The sequence below is a fragment of the Macaca mulatta genome, chromosome 4 (assembly GCF_049350105.2).
Source record: "Macaca mulatta isolate MMU2019108-1 chromosome 4, T2T-MMU8v2.0, whole genome shotgun sequence".
Taxonomy (NCBI): domain Eukaryota; kingdom Metazoa; phylum Chordata; class Mammalia; order Primates; family Cercopithecidae; genus Macaca; species Macaca mulatta.
In genome coordinates, this window is record NC_133409.1 from 137,736,022 (window position 1) to 137,755,012 (window position 18,991).

Here is an 18,991-nt window from a genome sequence, read left to right on the forward strand (position 1 = left end):
TTAAATCCAGCTCGCACACAGGTCACCAAGCTGTTCGTCCATAGGGTTGTGTCCACCAAGGCTCTTCGTCCACAGGGTTGTGTCCACCAAGAGGGCATCATTCTCTAGTTGTACAAAGATGATACATGAGGTCCAGATGGCCCTGGCAACAACATCATCATCTATCCACTTGCCATTTCTCCTTCTCCTATATTTTTATCCCACCCATTCCAAAGTTATCCCAGAGTCTCACCACCTTGACCTCCTACTTAGCCCTCAAATCTATCTCCTTTGTGCCACGTGCACTGTAAGTTGCCAGTTCTGACAAATAAAAATGCAGAGCTCAACCGGGTGCAGTGGCTCACGCCTGTAATCCCAGCACTTTGGGAGGCTGAGGCAGGCGGATCACAAGGTCAGGAGATCGAGACCATCCTGGCTAACATGGTGAAACCCCGTCTCTACTAAAAAAAAAATACAAAAAATTAGCCGGGCATGGTGGCGGGCACCTGTAGTCCCAGCTACTCGGGAGGCTGAGGCAGGAGAATGGCGTGAACTCAGGCTCCGGGAGGCGGAGCTTGCAGTGAGCTGAGATGGCACCACTGCACTCCAGCCTGGGCGACAGGATGAGACTCCTTCTCAAAAAAAAAAAAAGCAGAGCTCCCAGTTAAATGAATTTTAAATAAAGAACAAAGAATATTTAGTATAACTATGCTCCTTACTCCATTCTGTCTAACAGAAACCCAACTTTTACTCCAGCCCCAACTGTGCCCGGACAAAAGCAGATTTCTAGTCAGATGAGCATACACTTGCTCACTGCTTCACCACTGGAAGCTGGATCTGTCTGCTGCCCCCACACCACATTTGGGGGAGGCAGACACATTTCCTCAGAAAATAAGACATTGGGATATTTTGGCTGCTTATGTGATACAAGGCTAGGGCCCTTATGCACACCACGAAATGTTTACTTTTAATGTAAGCGTTATAGCATGGATTTAGGAGGCTCAGTGTTGGATCCCAGGTCAGCCAGTAGTGGCCTCCCCATTCCTGAGAGTGGGATCAGGCCACAGTCCCTCTTGGGGCTCCCCAGCATGGGAAGGACACCGGTCATCTCAAATGGGCTCCCACATCCTCTCCCAGAGTGTGCCGGGAACTTGGCCCGTAGACCCCGTAAAAAGGTGTACTATCCCACATCAGGCATGTGGCTCAGTTCTGGGTAGAGGTAATTATATACCCAAGTACTCTCTCCTGATTTCCCAGCCAGGAAAGAAAAGCCTCTTTAGGACAGGGACATGATCTTGAAGGGCTCCAACTCTAAAATCCTTCACCAAGTCAAGTCCTGTAAACAATGTGCTTACCTGCCTAGATTTTGAGACCCAAATGCCTAAGAACAAAACAAAACTAACCAAACTGAGTGTCTTGTATTAGAAATGTGGACAATTAGTGGACTCCTACAGTATATTCCTAAATTCCCTGTGGAAGTTTAGAAGTTTGATATCCTACTATCTTAACATTTTGGTAACTTGGAGTTCAGAGATCACTGATTTGAACGTTGGTGCCACTAGTTGAATAATACAATGTTTCCTCATGTCCACAGAGGCCATTTTTCATTTATCCCAGGATCCAAAATTAGAATACCTCTGTGCAATGTAAAATTGCACACCAAGAAATTTACTTGTAAAGTGCCACATATAGTTTATTTCTATTGAACTTCAGTTACTGAAAGTAAGAAATGAACACACACGCACCTCTGCACACACACGTGTTTTTATTTACCAAAGACCCTACAGTAAGTTGAAGGGGATCTTTACATCTAACAGGTTCAACCTCTTTGTAGCGGAAAGAAGCTAAAGCTGAAACAGCTGGAAAGAAGCAAAAGAAAAGCTAGAACAGCTGGAAAGAAGCAAAAGCTGGAACAGCTGTGATATGCACATATTTTTCCCAAGTGGCCTTTTCTATGCCTTTATCTCCCCAACACACACAGACATACTGATGCTGTCCGAAGTTGGCAGTGGAACTCTCCCTGCCAGCTGTTGAGGTGCCATGGAATAAGGCCTGGCCATCGAGATGTACCCACAGAGAACACCAGATCCAGTGAAAACTTCCCTGATTTTCAGGGGATGAAATGTAGTCCTGCAACTCCAGAAGTTCAATCATCTAACAGTTGTGTGGGGTTTTTTTGTTTTTGTTTTTTTTTACTCATGGTTTCTGCGGCCTGGATTAAAAGAAAAAGGAATCAAATCATATCTACTTAGAGCAGCATCTAGGAATTATATAGACCTCTTTGAAACCTAGAGACTACTCCAAACCTTCTAAAACTATATTTTGGTTGTTTTTCTTTTTTTTTTTTTCTTTTTTTTTTTTTTTTTTTTTTTTTTGAGACGGAGTCTCGCTCTGTCACCCAGGCTGGAGTGCAGTGGCACAATCTCGGCTCACTGCAAGCTCCTCCTCCTGGGTTCACACCGTGCTCCTGCCTCAGCCTCCCGAGTAGCTGGGACCAAAGGCACCCGCCACCACGCCTGGCTAATTTTTTGTGTGTTTTTAGTAGAGACGGGGTTTCACCGCGTTAGCCAGGATGGTCTCGATCTCCTGACCTTGTGATCTGCCTGCCTCAGCCTCCCAAAGTGCTGGGATTACAGGCATGAGCCACCTTGTCCAGCCAGTTGTTTTTCTTAATATATTTATGGTGTAGGACACCCTCCTTCCAAAACACCAGGGAACCTTCTGAGAGCAGTTTCCTGTGCCACCTAGATAATCCCATCAGGAAATCTCTGCAGAATCTTTTTTTGTTCTATATTGCGTCCTCCATTACTAACCCACATGGTGGTTGCAGTTGACTTTTTTTTTAGGGGTGGGACGTTGTTGTTGACTAGAGGGAAGGAAGACTTTTTTATATTTAAGTAATAGAGGCACAAAAAATTATTATTTTTTCAGAAGTTAATGTGTTCTGGAAAAATCTCTTGGCAGCCTTTGTCTTTTTAAAAATTATTTGGTTTTCTTTTTAATTATTATATTAGGAGCAGGGGTGGGCCTGTGACCCAGGGGCCAGAGGATTAGCACAGATGTATGCTGATGTTAACCCAAGGAGTGGTCAGGCACAGCAGCTGGTGGTAGGCACCATGCTGTCTGCCAGTTAGTCTAGAGGCACATATGAAGGTGCCATGAATGCACTGTGGTTTTTGTTTGTTTCTTTGTTTTTGAGATGGAGTTTTGCTCTTGTCGACCAGGCTGGAGTGCAATGGCATGGTCTTGGCTCACTGCAACCTCCACCTCCTGGGTTCAAGCGATTCTCCTGGCTCAGCCTCCCGAGTACTTGGGATTACAGGCGCCCACCATCATGCCTGGCTACTTTTTGTAATTTTAGTAGAGACAGGGTTTCACTGTGTTGACCAAGCTGGTCTGGAACTCCTGACCTCAAGTGATTCGCCTGCCTCGGTCTCCAAAAGTGCTGGGATTCCAGTCATGAGCCACCACACCTGGCTAAATGTATTGTGTTCTAAACCTGCTTCATTCACTTTGGCTGTGACTGGAAACAACAGACATGGGAAATAAATCATGCTCATGTCATACACACATTAAGTCTCAGCATGGGCCCCAATCTCTTTCCACTTTAAGGTTTTGGGGAGACTAGATCTGCAGCCCTCATTAGTCAGTCAATGGGGTTCCCTAGTGGAGAAAGAGATTGGCTATAAAAATGCCAAGAGCCGTTAGTTTGACTGTGTCAGAGCCTGTGAGGCAGCTTTTGTTTTCACCTTTTCCTCCAAATGTTTGCTTTTTGTCTGATTGACAGGAGGCCCTAAAACTCATGACTGGTGGTCACTGAGCTCTCACCCTGCCTGGCTATTGTAGATAGGCAACACTGGAGTGAGGAATGCAGCTACAGGGCAACAGTATTACTTACCTGGTATAGATCCAGCCTTCATGTTTTTCTGACATGTACCAAGTTAACATTAGAGAAACATTCCGAAAGGTATTAATAAAATGAAAACGGTTTTACCAAAAGCAATGAAAGTTCACTGCTATGGTCTAAATGTTTATCCTCCCCACCCCAAAATGCGTATGTTGAAACCTAATCCCCGAGGTGATGGTATTAGGAGATAAGGTCATTGGGAGGCGATTAGGTCATGAGATCAGAGCCCTCATGAATGAGATTAGTGCCCTTGTAAAAGAGACCCCAGAGGACTAGCTCACCCCTTCTATCATATGAGGACACAGCAAGAAGGTACTGTCTATGAGCCAGAAGGCTGGCCCTCAGCAGACACTGAACCTGCTGGCACCCTGAGCGTGGACTTCCCAGCCTCCAGAACTGTGAGAAATAAATTCCTATCATTTATAAGCCATTCTGTTTATGGTATTTTGTTATAGCAGCCTGAACAGGCTAAGACACTCACATAATGTCTGTATTTTATGATTGATTTGAGGGCATCCTCAGAAAACTAAATATAATTGACTAAAACTGAATGTGGACTAAATATTAATAATATTTTATCAGTATTAAATTCCATGAGTTTGATATTTGTGTTGTGCTTGTTAGACAACATCCTTGACCTTAGGAGATACATGCTGAGGTATGTTGGTATACAGGTGTAAAGCATTACAATATCTGCCACTCACTCTCAAAGAGTTCAGCAAAATGGTAATTGTAATATTGTGAGAGAGAGAAAGTTTGAACAAATGTTAACATTGATAGAATCTATGTGAAGGATATGCAGGTGTTTGTTGTACAGTTCTTGCAATTTTTCTGTAAATGTGAAAGTTTTCAAAATATAAAGTTTTAAAAAAGCAAAGCACAACACTTCCTCATAAGGGTCAAACATTGAATTTAGAACAGTCACATGAGAAAAACCATCAACTGGAAAAGGCTCGCCAGAGTGCAGTCAGCACATGTTTTGTGGGCCTGTGTATGCTCAGGATTGTCTTGGAAAGTCCAAAGCACCTGTGGATAGAGGCATGGAGTTAAAGGTTTTCTTCCATTACAAAACTAACAATTCTCAACCAATACACTCACCCCTCAATGCTTGGCTATGACATCTGCCCATGAGACCACCTCAGGACAGAAGACACATCCACTCCGGGAGATACTTTGCCTGCCCTCCTTTCCACTGTGAAGCCTCTCAAAAGCCTGTTCTTCTGGACTCCTCCAGTTTTGTTTTTTGTTTGTTTGTTTGTTTGTTTTTGAGGCAAAGTCTCGCTCTGTTGCCCAGCCTGGAGTGCAGTGGCACAATCTCAGCTCACTGCAACCTCCACCTCCTGGGTTCAAGCGATTCTCCTGCCTCAGCCTCCCGAGTAGCTGGGATTACAGGCGTGTGCTACCATGCCTGGCTAATTTTTGTATTTTCAGTAGAGACGGGGTTTCACTATGTTGATCAGGCTTGTCTTGAACTCCCGACCTTATGATCTGCCCGCCTCGGCCTCCCAAAGTGCTGGGATTACAGGAGTGAGCCACCATGCCCGGTGGACTCCTCCAGTTTTTACACTATTCTTTGAAGGTTCTTTAACCTACCAGGAAGGAGCAGAATTAAGGGCACTGCTGGCTGCCAGTTGTTGAGCTCCTCAACCTCTTGTATCTCATTCTTCAAACTGTTGGCCTTCTCCTTCACCCAGAAGGGCAAGCTGTGGTAAGAAGACAACACCCTGAGTTTCAGTTTGATGCAAAATTTACAAACACCAACAGCGGATAAGGCATTATATGCTCCAAAAGTAAAAAGACCTCCAATTTAGGAGACCAGCTTCAAAATAAAATATGTTAGTTGTTCACCATTTGCCCCTGCCTTAAACCCAGCTCTTGTTCAGCCCTTCTCTGCCAAGAGGCTGACCTTACAGCTAGTATCACCTGGTCTCCTCCGTGCTTCCACTTTTTTTTTTTTTTGAAACTCAGTCTCACTCCATTGCCCAGGTTGGAATGCAGTGGCGCAATCTCGGCTCACTGCAACCTCCACCTCCCAGATTCAAGCAATTCTCCTGCCTCAGCCTCCTGAGTAGCTGGGACTACAGGCACACGCCTCCACACCCAGCTAATTTTTGTATTTTTAGTAGAGACGGGGTTTCACCTTGTTGGTCAAGCTGGTCTCAAACTTCTGACCTCAGGTAATTCACCTACCTCGGCCTCCCAAAGTGCTGGGATTACAGGTGTGAGCCACTACATCCAGTCCACATTTCTTTTTGTTTTGTTTTTTGAGACAGAGTCTTGCTCTGTCACCCAGGCTGGAGTGCAGTGGTGCGATTTCTGCTCACTGCAACCTCTGCCTCCCGGGTTCAATGACTCTCCTGCTTCAGCCTCCCAAGTAGCTGGGACTACAGGCACATGCCATCATGCCCAGCTAATTTTTGTATTTTTAGTAGAGACTGGGCTTTACCATCTTGGTCAGGCTGGTCTTGAACTCCTGACTCCAGGTGATCCTACCACCTCAGCCTCCCAAAGTGCTGGGATTACAGGCATGAACCACCGTCCCCACCCGTGCTTCCACCTTTGAGCTGGGTTTGGCTGATGGCACCAACAGGAGATCAGAAGGTGGACAGAAATTAGGGCATTTCTTACCTAGCTCCTCCCCTGATGTCCTATCTCCCAAGGTACCCCAATTCTGGCAGTGCCACAGCTCCTGTTGGGCAGCCCTTCTCCCAGAGTTCCAGTGCTTACTGTTCTGCAAACCGTGATCCCTCTTCTTGCTGCTCAGACCCAGGAGTAGTAACGCTTCCCACTGTCATGAGCCTCTGGGTGCTTCACCCTCCCATGTGGGTTCCCCCAACCCTGCCCACACACCCATAAGTAGTCCCTTTCCTTAAGCTGTCTTCAGAATCCCAGCTGAGTGTGCTTTCTGTTTTCTGCTGGGACCTTGGCTAATGCAGACACCCAGAGTCTTCCCAGAGCCACTGAGACTTGAAAGGGCATTTCTGGGCTGTGTGTGGTCCAGTAGGTAGTAGGAAGTGTGACTCTGGGATGAGTTGGAGCAGGGAGATGCAGAATGTTTTCATCTTTTGGAAGCTAGAATTCTTGTGCTTTAGGGGAGAAATATACCACAATTGGCAAAATGCCCTTGTAAAACTGCTGGGGGTAGGGAAGTCCCTGCAAGAAAGAAGAGGATGGTTACCAAATAGGTAATTGGTGAAAGTCAAAGTTATCACTTAAAGCCAACAAGCCAAGTAGTAGAAGCCCAAATAAGAAAAGCAGGACTGCCAGGAGTGGTGGCTCACGCCTGTAATCCCAGCACTTTAGGAGGCCGAGGCAGGTGGATCACAAGGTCAGGAGTTCGAGACCAGCCTGACCAACATGGTGAAACCCTGTCTCTACTAAAAATACAAAAATTAGCCGGGCGTTGTGGCGCATGCCTGTAATCCCAGCTACTCAGGAGGTTGAGGCAGGAGAATCACTTAAACTCGGGAGGTGGAAGTTACAGTGAGCCGAGATCGCACCACTGCATTCCAGCCTGGTTAACAGAGTGAGACTCCATCTCAAAAAAAAAAAAAAAGAAAAGAAAAGAAAAGCAGAACTAAGAGCAACGTATAAAGATACTAGCACAAAGAACTACTAGAATAAGAACACAAGCATTTCTAAATATCAAAAGAAAGGATTTTTCAACCTTTTTTGAAGCAATCAAAGAAAACACTGAAAGATTCACTGTAAATATAATACAGTACACATAATAAATGTAGCAAATAATGTAACAGAACCGAAATCAAATATATCAGTCTAATCAATAAATGCAAGTGGCCTAATTCACCTGAATTAAAGAAAATATTTCAAGCTGGCTCACAGAGCAAAATCCAATTCTACACTAAAAGCAAAGTGCTTCAAAAGCAAAAGAATGGGCAGAAAGAATGGGCAAAGCTCAGATGCAAATAAAATAAAGTAAGAATTAGAATCTTAATAACAGGCTAGGTATACTTTAGGACAAAAAATATTAAATGAGAAAAATAAAGATACTTTTATAATGCTAAAAGACACAATTAACAACAAAAATAGTCGAAATGCTAATATTCAGACACCCTAACTCTCACACTAACTCTCAATCCAAACTAGGCCAAGTGAACAAAGATAAGGAAATATTTGGGCTAAACAACATAACCAATAAAGTCAATCTTCTGAGTATGTATCTAACTTTCCATCCTGACTAAATGGAATACACTTTCTTTTCAAGCACACGTGGAAATGTAAAAATAAATATTAAGTGACCTAATGTAGATGCATCCCATAATACTTTGTCCTTGGAAGATACATTAATTGCAATGCCTCATCTAGGAGCCAGATCAAATACCACCTCCTCTGCAACACGTCCCCAACTTCCCCACATGTCTTTCCTCTAGGTACACATTGTATCATATTTGCTTTCAATTGTTTTATGATTACTCATCTAGTGGTCTCTCCCCACAACAGACAATGAGCCTTGAAACAAATGTCATATCTTATTCATCTTTGTGATCCCTGCCTCCATTACCTCACCACCTTCCCATTTCTCCTGTAGATCAAGTGCATAAATGGTACTCAAAGAATATCTGCTGAGTTGACTAAATAATCCCTGTAAATGTACTGCACATTATAGGGACCTTTTCAATGAGTAATCTTACCTCCCTAATATTTATTCTAATTCTGGCTCTCTCTGTCACTAGCTAACTAGAGAAGACTTGGCAACTTTATCTGGTTCTGGTTATCAGGTTTTGTTCTTATTTTAAAGGTGGATTGTTGCATTTGCAGATTTAACATTCTTAAATTTCCAAGCACAATTACTACACTATTTAAAGATATGAATAACTTTGATGAGAGTGATGGAATAGTACAAAACTGATTCATCAAATAACTTGGGGAAAAAACTACAATTTTTATTAATAGATGATGGATAATAACATTTATATTCATAGATAATAATTCCAGCCATAATGAAGTAGCAGGGATCAGATTTACTCTCCTGACTTAAACAAGTAGAAAACTGGACAAAATGTATGAAATAACAGTTTTCAGAATGAGACAACAGGCAGCGCAGGATTGTGATCTTAAAGAAAAGGAAAGCAAATGAAAAGAGCCCTGGAATCACCCAGCTTTTGCCTGGCGGCGCATTCAAGACCACAGCGTAGGATGAGCAACCCTACACAGAGCATGGCATTCTCTATGAGTTTGAGGAGCCGAAGATCCGAGTTCACAGAGTCTTGGAGGGCTGGAAGCTGCAGGGCAGAGTTCTGGGGAAGAAGGAACTATACAAAAAAATGAAATTAAGAAATTCAAATGGCTCTTCCTTCGAGTCTTTGCTGAATATTAAGACACACATGTGTAGGGTAGAACTCCACAAGATCAGACAGTAGAGTGACTGGGAACTGAATGGGCTCACAAAGGGCTAAAAATCATTTTAGTTCCCACCAATTAAAGTGAAGACTCCTCATTGGTCACTCAAGGCATTCAGTAGAGACTCTAAAAGGGCCACATCTTACTTAGTAATGGAGTTAAACTATCCCTAAAGACTACTTTAGACATGCCCTAACAAAGCTTGAAAACAAGCCTCAAAAGAATCAAACCAAACGGCAAGTGACTTAACTGCCTGCTACAGCAAAGCCCAGCACTCTTTAAAAAAAGACGAGGCCGGGCGCAGTGGCTCACACCTGTAATCCCAGCACTTTGGGAGCCCAAGGCAGGTGGATCACGAAGTCAGGAGATTGAAACCATCCTGGCCAACATGGTGAAACCCCATCTCTACTAAAAATACAAAAATTAGCTGGGTGTGGTGGCACGTGCCTGTAATCTCAGCCACTCCGGAGGCTAAGGCAGGAAAATCCCTTGAACCTGGGAGACAGAGGTTGCAGTGAGCCCAGATCGTGCCACTGCACTCCAACCTGGCAACAGAGTGAGACTCCATCTAAAAAATAAAATTAATAAAATAAAAAATAAAAGAAGACAACAAAATCCAAATACTCAACAATATAAGATTATAATGTCCAGTATCCAAATAAAAATTACTAGACATACTAGGAAGCAGGAAAATGTGACCCATAATCAGGAAAAAAATCAGTCAGCAGAAACACACCCAGAAATGACACAAATAATAGAATTAGCAAACAAAAATCTTTTTTTTTTTTTTTTTTTTTTTTTTGCCTACAGGCACGTGCCACCACACCCAGCTAATTTTTGTATTTTTAGTAGAGATGGGGTTTCACCATGTTAGCCAGGATGGTCTCGATCTCCTGACCTCGTGATCTGCCCGCCTCGGCCTTCCAAAGTGCTGGGATTACAGGCGTGAGCCACCACGCCTGGCCGGCAAACAAAAATCTTTGAACAGTTATTACTATGTCCAAGTATTTAAGGAAAACATGAAAATAGGAAAGAACAACAGATATAAAAAAGAATCAAATAGAATTTCTAAAGATCAAAATACATAATCACTGGATGGGACTAACAGCAAATTAGACACTACAGAACAAAACAGAGAACTAGGAAACAGTAAATGCTAAATCCAGTAACAGAAGCCTTTGTTGCTTCTGCCATGACTAACTGGTTAGTAGACTTTTTCATTAGGGTGACTGTCCCTGAGGAAAGGGTCCAAGTCTCCCAATTGTCTTACTGACCATAGCACAGAGGAATATGCTGATCGAATTCTCTCTTTTTTTTTTTTTTTTTTTAATTTGAGACAGCGTTTCGCTCTGTCACCTAGGCTGGAGTGCATAGCACAATCATAGCTCACTGCAGCCTCGAACTCATAGACTCAAGAAACCCTCCTGCCTCAGCCTCCCAAGTACCTAGGACTACAGTTGCATACCACTATGCATGGCTAATTTTTTTTAAAAAAATTTTTTGTAGAGATAGGGTCTCACTATGTTGCCCATGCTGGTCTCAATCTCTTGGCTTCAAGCAGTCCCCCTGCCTTGGCATCCCAAAGTGCTAGGATTATAGGTGTGAGCCACTGCACCCAGCCAGCTTTGTACTTCTTTAAAAAAAAAAAAAAAATTAACCTTTCTTTTTAGGAAAACCCGACTAATTGGTATTCTCAGGTTTATACATGTAAAAACATATTTGCATATGAAAGGTAATGTACAAAAGCTAAAATAGTTGAGTAGGATGATGATGAAATTTAGGCAATTGCTATTATTTGGAATATTCTAGAATAGTGTTTATTAAAAATGTAAAGTACAGACATGAGAAGCCCTAATCATGTGCCATAAGTAACAATGCAACATAATAAAGACATTAAAAATCTCAAGTTTGGAATAAAAGGCTTTTATTCCCACTGAATTCCAGAGTGGGTCAGACCCTGGGACACATGCCCACTCATATGAGCCTGCTTTGTATTAGAAAGTTAAAAAAAGAAAGAAAGAAAAGAAAATATGTCTTTATCAGTCAGAAACCAGCTTAGGTAAATACATGAGGTTCAGAATGGAGTGAAGCAAAAGTATGAAATTAAAGGAATGATATGTCCCTCAAACACAGAAGTGCTCTGTTAGCTTTATTTCTGCCTCTTGAAACTCTAACCGTTCTCCCCAGTTGCAATCATTTAAGTGTGTGTCTTTCTTTCCCAAAATACTCATGTTCTAGGAATCAGGAACCCTGTCTTTTTGTTCCATGTGAACTCTCCTATCGTGCATGGCTAGCACAACACATGGCATCTGGTAGTTTGTCAGTTACGTCTGTTGAATATGTGACCATCCCAACTGCAGACTCTACAGAGTGTCTATCCAAACGCCTTCCTTACAAACTGCCCCACCCTCCTGCTGGGGTTCAAAAGGGCCCTGTGTCCTGGTTATCTACCCACTCCACTGCAGGAGGAAATAATAAAATAATTGATATTTCATAAAGATGGGCTAGCACAAAACATGGTAAGAGAACTCACTTGGGAATTTGTGGAAGAGGCTCAAGTGGAATAAATGTATCAAATTTCTTTTCATAAGGTGCTCTGAAAAACAGAAAAGGCAATCATAAAACTGGTATGCCATCTACAGCAAAGCGATCAATACATCATTGCATTCAATAGAATGTCCTGTTTTCCAATTTTAATTTTCAAGTATGGACTTCAAAACTGTAAGAACCGCAAATTTTATTTTATTTTATTTTATTTTATTTTATTTTATTTTATTTATGTTTTGAGACAGGGTCTCACTCTGTCCCCAAGGCTGGAGTGCAGTGGCACAATCTCAGCTCACTGCAGCCTCAACCTTCCAGGCTCAGGTGATCCTCCCACCTCAGCCTCCCAAATAGCTGGGATTATAGGCATGCGCCACCATGCCCAGCTAATTTTTTGTATTTTTGTAGAGAAGGGGTTTTTTCATGTTGCCCAGGTAGGTCTGGAACGCCTGAGCTAAAGCAACCCTCCAGCCTCAGCCTCTCAAAGTGCTAGGATTACAGGCATGAGCCACTGTGCCTGGCCCACAGATTTTATTTTATTTTATTTTGTTTATTTTGAGATGGAGTCTCACTCGCTCTGTTGCCCAGGCTAGAGTGTGGTGCTGCAATCTCGGCTCACTGCAACCTCCGTCTCCCAGGTTCAAATAATTCTCCTGCCTCAGCCTCCTGAGTAGCTGAGATTACAGGCATCTGCTACCGTGCCCAGCTAATTTTTGTATTTTTAGTAGACACGGGGTTTTACCATGTTGGCCAGGCTGGTATGGAACTCCTGACCTCAGGTGATCTGCCCCCCCTTGGTCTCTCAAAGGGCTGGGGTTATAGGCGTGAGCCACCGCCCCCGGCCCACAGATTTTAGTTGTGATCATTTTTAGTCAGCATCATTACATTTCACATGGTTAATTTTTTAAAACAATGTTTTAAATGTAATACACCAACTACCCAGCACTTTGGGAGGCCGAGGCAGGTGTGTCACAAGGTCAGGAGATCGAGAACATCCTGGCTAACATAGTGAAACCCTGTCTCTACTAAAAATACAAAAAATTACCCGGGCATGGTGGCAGGCACCTGTAGTCCCAGCTACTTGGGAGACTGAGGCAGGAGAATGGCGTGAACCTGGGAGGCGGAGCTTGCAGTGAGCCAAAATCACGCCACTGTACTCCAGCCAGGGCGACAGAGCGAGACTCCTTCTCAAAAAAAAAAAAAAAAAGTAATACACCAACTATTTTTCTTTTAAATGTAATGATCCTCCCATTTTTCTCCATCACTTTGGTCTAAGTTTATTTCCAAGTTTAAGTCCACCCACATAGTAGTCACTATGGCCAACAATCTGATTCAGTATGAACATTTAAAAGCTTTCAAATCTGTGCTAATAGAGATAGGAACAAAATTAACAACCGCTTTTTTGTAGTCCAAGTCCTGTGTGCAATTTTAATTATACACATGCATCTGTGCAGACACTAATTAACTAAAGATGAGCTTTTCAAGGAATTTTCATCCAATCACATCTTGTTGACATCTATCCCTTTTAAAATATAATTTCTATGTAGTAGAGAGACACAATTCCTTTAAAGTTAACTATATAATGCTAGTATTAACATACACTTACACTGAAAAATTCACTGGTGGGAGCGTTGATCCTGCTTTGTGGAAGCCTTTACTCTGTTCTGGGTACATATATGGATTATCCCCTGGAGTTAACTTTGGGATTCCGTTCCTGGGATCAATATCTGTGGAGAAGGTTTGAAAACAAAATCATACAAGGGCTGAAGATGATCCACAGATTTGCTGTAAGTATTGGCATGACAATGGAAATAGGATATTTTAGTAATTTATTATAAATTACATAGAAGTTTCTCAAAGTTCTGTTTGTGATTATCTTGCCTTAAGGAGATGAGCCTATGTTTGGGACATTTTCCAAAAAGTGTTGTTATAACTACCTCACCCTGGAAAAGAATTGTTAGACTCAGATGGAGTGCTTTGGTTTAAAATATAAGGTGAATCAGAGGTCTCTTTGCAATGATCCAAAAATCTGTGACCTAATAATCTCTTGATTCCTGAGCATTAGTGCACTTTGAATCCCTGAGTCTTAGGAAGCCCAAGAAACAAATGTCCCTGGGGCGCTGCCTCTCTGACTGGGTCTGGGAAGGAAACCAACTAAGGATGTCTTGCTCCTTCTGCCTCAAGGACTGGGGCCATGCAGCAGTGGGAGGTGGCTTCCTGGAGAAGAGCAAGATTACTCGGCAGAGGCTTGTACACCCAGCTCAGCCCCTGCTAAAGCCCCGGGAACAAGAAACTAATTATGGGAGTGGAAGGCATCTGCCTAGTGCAGGGTGATCATTTAAACCCACATACTTAAAGTCCTTAAAATGGCCTATAAAAAACTTAAAATTAAAAATAAAATAAATAAATCAACCCACACACTTGACACCAGATACATCTCCTAAGAGAACAAGCCTGGACTACGAGAGTCACCACCCTTGGGCTCGGAAGCAGGGACATGAGGCTGGAAGCATGACCTCCATGTTTGCCACACACCCAGATTCTTCTAGCTAACTCGGAAAAGCCATCAGCGTGACAGGTGGGAGTTCTTGGGTTAGCGTAGTATTTAATTTTTTATCTTTCTCTTTCAAAAACCTTTTCAATAACTGACTGTATTACACGTTTGATTAGCTCTTCTGTGTAGTGAAACACACCCAATGCAGCTACACCCATGCATCGAGTGCCTGCTGGGTATGAGATGCTGAGGATTCAAAGCAGAGAGAGTGGCAGTTTAAAATATATACTGAATCCCCTTGAGGCCAGGAGTTCTAGACCAGCCTGACCAACACAGTGAAACTCTGTCTCTACTAAAAATACAAAAATTAGCTGGGTGTGGTGGCACACGCCTGTAATCCCAGTTACTCGGGAGGCTGAGGCAGGAGAATCGCTTAAACCTGGGAAACGTAGGTTGCAGTAAGCCAAGATCATGCCACATGCCTCCAGCCTGGGAAACAGAATGAGACTCTGTCTCAAAATTTTAATTAATTAGTTAATTAAATATACAGTAAATCCAAAACCTTTTGAATCCCAAACCAGGGCACTGACAAGTAAGAGTCAGGTGTTAACAAGAGGTGGTGGGAAGGATTTGGACTTTGGAGTCAGTTGCACCTGAGTTCATACTCACTCCTGTAATTTCTGGTTCTGTGCCCTTGAGCTATTTATTTAACCTTCTTAAGCCTTTGTAACCTCATGTATAAACTGTTTATTTCAAATGGCTACTTTGCAGAGTTATCATGAATACTAAATAATAATGATATGAGCACATAACAAGCACTCAAGAAATAGTAGCAATTATTATTATTTGAAATCACAACTGGACTAATACCCCTCATCCCAATTATTTTTTAATCTGGAAGGTATGATTACTATATAGCTAAGGTATATACTTCTCCCCAGGGAATCTTATCTAGATGGGGAGACATTCGTAAAGACGAAGGTAACACTACGAGGCAGTAAATGCCATATACTACAGAAGAGTGGTTCCAAAATTTTAGCACACCTGAAAATCACCTAGGAAACTTGTTTAAAATGCAACCTTTAACCCAAGAAATTCTGTTTCAGAAGATCTCTAGTAGCTCCCAGAACCAGCATTTTTAATAAACTCACAAGTTGAATATGATATAGGTGGTCTAAGGAGAACACCTAGAAATAGACTATGGTGGCCAGGCGCAGTGGCTCACGCTTGTAATCCCAGCACTTTGGGTGGGCCGAGGTGGGTGGATCACCTGACATCAGGAGTTTGAGACCAGCCTGATCAACATGGTGAAACCCCATCTCCACTAAAAATACAAAATTAACTGGGCACGGTGGCACATGCCTGTAATCGCAGCCACTCAGGAGGCTGAGGCAGGAGAATCACTTGAACCTGGGAGGCAGAGGTTGCAGTGAGCCGAGATTGCACCATTGCACTCCAGCCTGGACAACAAGAGTGAAATTCTGTCTCAAAAAAAAAAAAATAGACTATCATAAAAGATATCACAAGATAACATCAGGAGGAAGAAAAAGAGCCAATGGTGTGGTATCTGCATAAGGTGTTACTTTTAGGGGGAAAATCTCCCAAGCAACACTTCTGAGACAACACATTTGTTTAAGCCATTAGGTACCATATGGGGCCTTGGTATAATTTCTGGATAGCTCACCAAGACAGGTGTCAGCCCAAAGTGCTGGCCACTATGCATCAATAGCTGATGGACCCATAACACCGCACGATCAGTTCTAATGCTTGTTTGTTTTTATACAGACCATCCAATTTCCTGGATGTAAAGACATTCAGGAGGTAGAAAATGGGACACATACACTTAGAGACAAATAACCATACGAGGGAGTGAACTGTTCACCAAGTAACTTAGTCTGCCCCACATGTCAGTGCCACAATGCACTTAGGTAGAGCCATGTTCTGACTGATAGATTGTGAGCAGAGATGATATGTACCACCTTTAAAAAGAAGCATTTAAGGAGCTGAAGTGAAAAACCTTCCAGCATTTTCTCTTTCCCCTTCTATGGCAATCTTAGAAGCCACAGGTTGAGATGGAAAGGTCACAGATAAAAGCAGACAGGATCCTTGGAAAGGAACTGCCCTGGAGAGCTGCTGGATCCACAGTGGACTTTATAAGAGAAAGGAGCAAACTTTAGTGCTTAAGCTGCTGAAATTTCAGGGATTGTTACTGCGGCAGAATCTATCCTATTCTGGCCGGGCGCGGTGGCTCAAGCCTGTAATCCCAGCACTTTGGGAGGCCGAGACGGGCGGATCACGAGGTCAGGAGTTCGAGACCATCCTGGCTAACACGGTGAAACCCCGTCTCTACTAAAAAATACAAAAAACTAGCCGGGCGAGGTGGCGGGCGCCTGTAGTCCCGGCTACTCGGGAGGCTGAGGCCGGAGAATGGCGTAAAAACCCGGGAGGCAGAGCTTGCAGTGAGCTGAGATCCGGCCACTGCACTCCAGCCTGGGCGACACAGCGAGACTCCGTCTCAAAAAAAAAAAAAAAAAGAATCTATCCTATTCTGACTAATACAGTATGCGATACTGTAGGAAGAGCTACACAATAGAAAATTATATTTTCAGACCCATTTCCCTACCACCTACAATCATAGATGGCATTTTGTTCTATGGCAACAACTACGCCTTTAGGGAACTCTGCCAATATCCTGGTTATGGCTGATGGATCACATTCAACTTTGATGTGATGGATCACATCAAAGATATTTTGATTGATTTTTTTATATAATAATGAGTTGCATTCCAGTTTAAAATGGCAGCTGGTTGGCAGTCCCTAAGCCTGCCTCTTCATCTCATCCAAGAAATAATGAGTGGCAGCCGGGAGTGGTGGCTCACACCTGTAATCCCAGCACTTTGGGAGGCCAAGGCAGGTGTTTGAGGTCAGGAATTTGAGACCAGCCTGGCCAACATGGTGAAACCCCATCTCTAGTGAAATACAAAAATTAGCTGGCTGTGGTTGCACATGCCTGTAATCACAGCTACTCCAGGAGGCTGAGACATGAGAATTGCTTGAACCCAGGGGGCAGAGGTTGCAGTGAGCCGAGGTCATGCTAGTGCACTCTAGCCTGGGTGACACAGTGAGACTCTGTGTCAAAAAAGAGAAAGAAAGAAAGAAAGAAAGAGAGAGAGAGAGAGGGAGGGAGGGAGGGGGGAGGGAAGGAAGGAAGGAAGGAAGGAAGGAAGGAAGGAAGGAAGGAAGGAAGGAAGGAAGGAAGGAAGGAAGGAAGGGAGAAAAAGAAAGAGTGGGGAGAGAATTTCACAAAGGAAGACGTGTCCAGTGTCAAGCTTGACAGTATCGAGTGCTGCAGTGAGATCAAGGAAGAGAAGAAATGGAAAAAGACCATTGCATTTGATGTTTAAAGAAGTCACTGTACACCTAAGAAGTAATCATACTAAAACGAATCAAGCCTGTAGATCCAACTACCACTTCACAGGAAGTACACAGGAAAGAGGAACCTGTTAAATGATACCAAGTGATGTAATCAGCAAAGTCCTGATCGTAGTCAACACTACAGGACAAGGCCTAGTTTCTTCACCAAACATGTTGCAAGAAAAAAGGAGGGAGGACCTATATATTGAAAGAAACTTAAGAGACATACCAACCAATTTCAATCTGTGGGCCTTACTTGGATCCTGATCCAAACAAGCTAAATATTTTTAAATTATGGCATTTATGAAATAATAGGATATTTGGACACTGAATATATTAAGGAATTACTGTTGATTTTTAAAAATATGATATTAGGACATGGAATTGTGGTTATGTTAATAAAATAATCCTTATTTTTCAGAGACACATATGATATATTTAGAGATGAAATAATATGATGTCTGAAATTTGCTTTAAAATAATCCCTGGGAGGAGGGGTAATGATGAAACAAGTTAGCCAGGTATTGATCATTATTGAAGCTAAATGGATGAGTACATCGGGTTTCATTATGCTATTGTTTGAAAATTTACCTGATAAGTTTTTCTTTAAAAAAATATGGATTACCACTGGAGTTGGGGGAGGAAAGATGGAATATTCAGGGAAGAGGATATTGGAGGCTTCAAATATAAAGTTAATATTTTACCTCTTAAATGGAGTAAAAGAACACAAGTATAGGTCGGGCGCGGTGGCTCAAGCCTGTAATCCCAGCACTTTGGGAGGCCGAGACGGGCGGATCACAAGGTCAGGACATCGAGACCATCCTGGCTAACATGGTGAAACCCCGTCTCTACTAAAAATACAAAAAACTAGCCGGGCGAGGTGGCGGGCGCCTGTAGTCCCAGCTACTCCGGAGGCTGAGGCAGGAGAATGGCGTGAACCCGGGAGGTGGAGCTTGCAGTGAGCTGAGACCCGGCCACTGCACTCCAGCCTGGGCGACAGAGCGAGACTCCGTCTCAAAAAAAAAAAAAAAAAAAGAACACAAGTATAATATAAGTATATCTTATATTTCATTCTATATAGTCAACAAATATTTCATAAATATATCATTGCATTTACTCAGTATTTATAAAACCCTAAAGGAAGAAGGGAAAGAAGAAATGAAGGGATGGAGAGAGGGAGGGAGGAAAGGAAAAAGGAAGGAAGGAAGGAAGGAAGGAAGGAAGGAAGGAAGGAAGGAAGGAAGGTAGGTCAGGATAAGGTGGCTTACTTTTGAGCCAGGAGGGCAGTGATA

General features: G+C 42.8%; 1 protein-coding gene across 1 annotated transcript in view; it reads right to left on the bottom strand.

Moving 5' to 3' along the window:
- Positions 1-18,991, bottom strand: part of SPATS1 (spermatogenesis associated serine rich 1) — a 37,581-nt gene continuing 18,590 nt past the window's right edge. Inside the window, exons 5-8 of the mRNA XM_078001047.1 lie at positions 13,398-13,518; positions 11,781-11,843; positions 5,480-5,589; positions 1-104 (exon numbers count right to left, since the gene is read on the bottom strand). Coding sequence (XP_077857173.1) covers positions 1-104; positions 5,480-5,589; positions 11,781-11,843; positions 13,398-13,518 — 398 coding nt within the window. The remainder of the gene's footprint in view (positions 105-5,479; positions 5,590-11,780; positions 11,844-13,397; positions 13,519-18,991) is intronic.